This window comes from Salvia splendens, chromosome 17 (genome assembly GCF_004379255.2).
Source record: "Salvia splendens isolate huo1 chromosome 17, SspV2, whole genome shotgun sequence".
NCBI classification, from domain to species: domain Eukaryota; kingdom Viridiplantae; phylum Streptophyta; class Magnoliopsida; order Lamiales; family Lamiaceae; genus Salvia; species Salvia splendens.
In genome coordinates, this window is record NC_056048.1 from 22,654,351 (window position 1) to 22,657,142 (window position 2,792).

General features: G+C 45.6%; 1 protein-coding gene across 1 annotated transcript; it reads right to left on the bottom strand.

Moving 5' to 3' along the window:
• Nucleotides 1–1,856: 1,856 nt before the first annotated feature.
• LOC121774481 (ribosomal protein S1, mitochondrial-like) lies at nucleotides 1,857–2,471 on the bottom strand. The gene has a single exon (XM_042171348.1). It carries the CDS (start codon nucleotides 2,469–2,471, stop codon nucleotides 1,857–1,859), a length of 615 nt encoding a protein of 204 aa, XP_042027282.1.
• Between the last annotated feature and the right edge of the window lie 321 nt (nucleotides 2,472–2,792).

Sequence of the window (2,792 nt, forward strand, 5' to 3'; positions counted from 1 at the left end):
ATAGGGCATTTTGCCCTGAAGGGAGACCGCACACCGGGGAGGAGTGCCGGAAGTGATGGGACCGAATCAGGTCTGGCGTCTCTCGATTTTTGAGTTTGTACGCCAACGCCCTCCGCATGTAGACCAGTGGCCAAACAGAGGAAGACTGCAGGAGGATTGCGGAGAGAGCCTACCCCGATCCGCAGAAGAAGTACTATGAGTTCACCTACTGGAACTGCTACGTTGTGCTCAACGAGTCGGAGAAATTCCGGGCAGGTGTCGACGCTGGCTGGCCGAAGAAGCAGAAACTGAACTATACCGGAGATTATAGCGGCAGCAGCGGTGGTTCGACAGACCTCCCCGAGACGGCCTAGGAGGTCCCGACCCCTCGTTCGTTCGGTCGCCGACCTCGCCCGGTTGGCCAAAGGCGGGCGCAACAGGTTGCGAGGGCGGGCACCCCGAGTTCCCAGGGGGTCCATTCGGCATCCCCCCTCGGCAGGTCTACCGAGGAGCTCAAATTCTTCGCGCGCCAACAAACGCGCGCTCAAATGGTGAAGACCTTAGCCGACTTCCAATCGGCGGTGGACCCCGAGGTGAAGGATTATCTTCGTGTATTGCTCCAGAGCCAGCGTGAAGAATTGGAGGCGATGAGGAGGGAGACCGGCGGGAATAGCCGCGGCGTAGGTGGCGACAGAGGCGGCGACGACGACGATGAAGAAGGGCTGGGCGACGACGGAGACGAGGACGGCGGCGAGGAGTGTTTTTTTTTTTTTACTTTTTAAATTGTACTTTTTAATTTTGTACTTTTTTTTAATTTTTGTACTTTTTTTTAATATTAATGTACTTTTTAAATTTTAATAGTATTATTCGAATTTTCCGTATTTGTCTCGTAAATTAAATTCTGTATGTTGATACGATTGTAAATTAAATTATATAATTGTTATTAGTGATGTGGATAGGTAGTGGGAAGGCTATGTGATGACTATTTGATATCCAGTTGATGTGACAGCTATGTCAAGTCTAGGGTTCAGTCTCATTGTGGATGCTCTAAAAATAGATAACATTCTGGATATATGCCGACTTTGGAAGCTTATTCATAATAATTCCTCTCTCATCTCGCCAAAAGTGGATTCTGGCACCCTCCAACAATATTTCAACACCACACTATTTCCTTCACCTTCCAAAAATTTTAATAATAAAAAAAAATTCTTTCAACATCACTAATAAAATAGGATTTAATAATATTAAATGTGGACGATCCACCATCTTTTTGTAGAATCTATTTCTCACCTGACTAGGATGGATAACATCAAATTTCTCGGGAAAAATATTAGACAAGACGAAGACGAAGAGAATCGTTTGCGGTGGCGCCGTTGACGATTTACATCCCGCCGGTGAGGAGCTTGAATCCGTTGCTCACACTGTCAGATTTTATTCGCGACTGTGCTATTATTGAATTGTGTGGAATGTGTTTGAAATCAATTCACACTGAATTGAATTGCTCATTACAATACAAGAAACTAAACAATCATCAACTTAATCAGATGCGCATCTTCAAAATTTCATCTTTGATCTAAATTGCAGAAATCAGGCACCCCAACTCAACGAAAATGAGGCAGAAGATCACAAAACAAACAAATTGACATACAAAAACAATCTCAAACCCACCAATCCACTTTTTAAAACTTAAATCGAACAAAATTAAAGAACAATTTCCCTAACCAATTCAATCGAATATCATTCATATTCATGAATTATTGATGCAACATAAACTCAGAGGTAAAAGGACAAGAAAAGCCTAACTCAAGCCCAGTCGCATATCAAAGGCAATGCCAAGAGCAGAGGAGTTCAATAAAAACGTAACCTGAATTCACAAATCACCCTACTTTCGTAACCACAAAATTCCTGGGGGATAAGCTCTCAATCACAAACCGATCGCCGTCAATCCTTCTATTATAAACATTTCTCGCCGGGAGAAACGCAAGGTAACCGGCGATGCCGACCGAGTAGCCTCCCCTCACTTTTCCAGCTATGAAACCCTTCACCTTCCGATTGAACTTCCACCGATTCTGCAACTCCAGCCACGCTCGCTGCTTCCTGAATATCCTCGGCAGGAGGAGCGGCTGCTCGCCGGCGCAGGCGGAGTCCGTCTGCCCTACCATGTCGTCGAACCTCGCGGCGGCGTTCTGCTTCGTCCGGGAATCTCCGGTCACCAGATCCACGAAGCATCGCTGCAGGAGTGAGTTTTTGACGGTCGATTCACCTCTGGCGGCGTGGAGGAAGCCGACCTTGGTGGAGAAAGTGGCCGCGCCGGCAGATTTGGGCGGATCTGCCAATTCGTTGGCCAAGGCGGTCCTGGGGCGGCCGACGCCGGCGTCGATGAGGTAAGTATCATCTCTGAGGCGGACGGCTTTGGCTTTGAGGGCGACCTCGCTTTGGAGGAGGAAACTTGAGTTTGATTTGGGGAAGAGGCGGCTCATATACACGCTCATCTTCTCCGATCCCAAAATTTTCCAAGTGAGAAGGCGATTGCTGGGGATTTTGGGAAAGAGACTAGGGTTTCTCGGCACATATAATTAGAGATTTGCCCCTTTGCTTTTCATAATACTCTTTCCCACCCCAAAATGTTAGTAATTTCGTTGCATGATTATACAACCTTAAATATAGGCAAAAACCTTAATAAGAGTATCTAAAGTCATTCCACTAAACTCAAATTCATTTTAGTGTAAATTTTATACAAAATATTGATTTTACTCCAACCATTTACACTAAACTCAAATTCAAAAGAATATTCTCCACTCACTTCCTTTTTA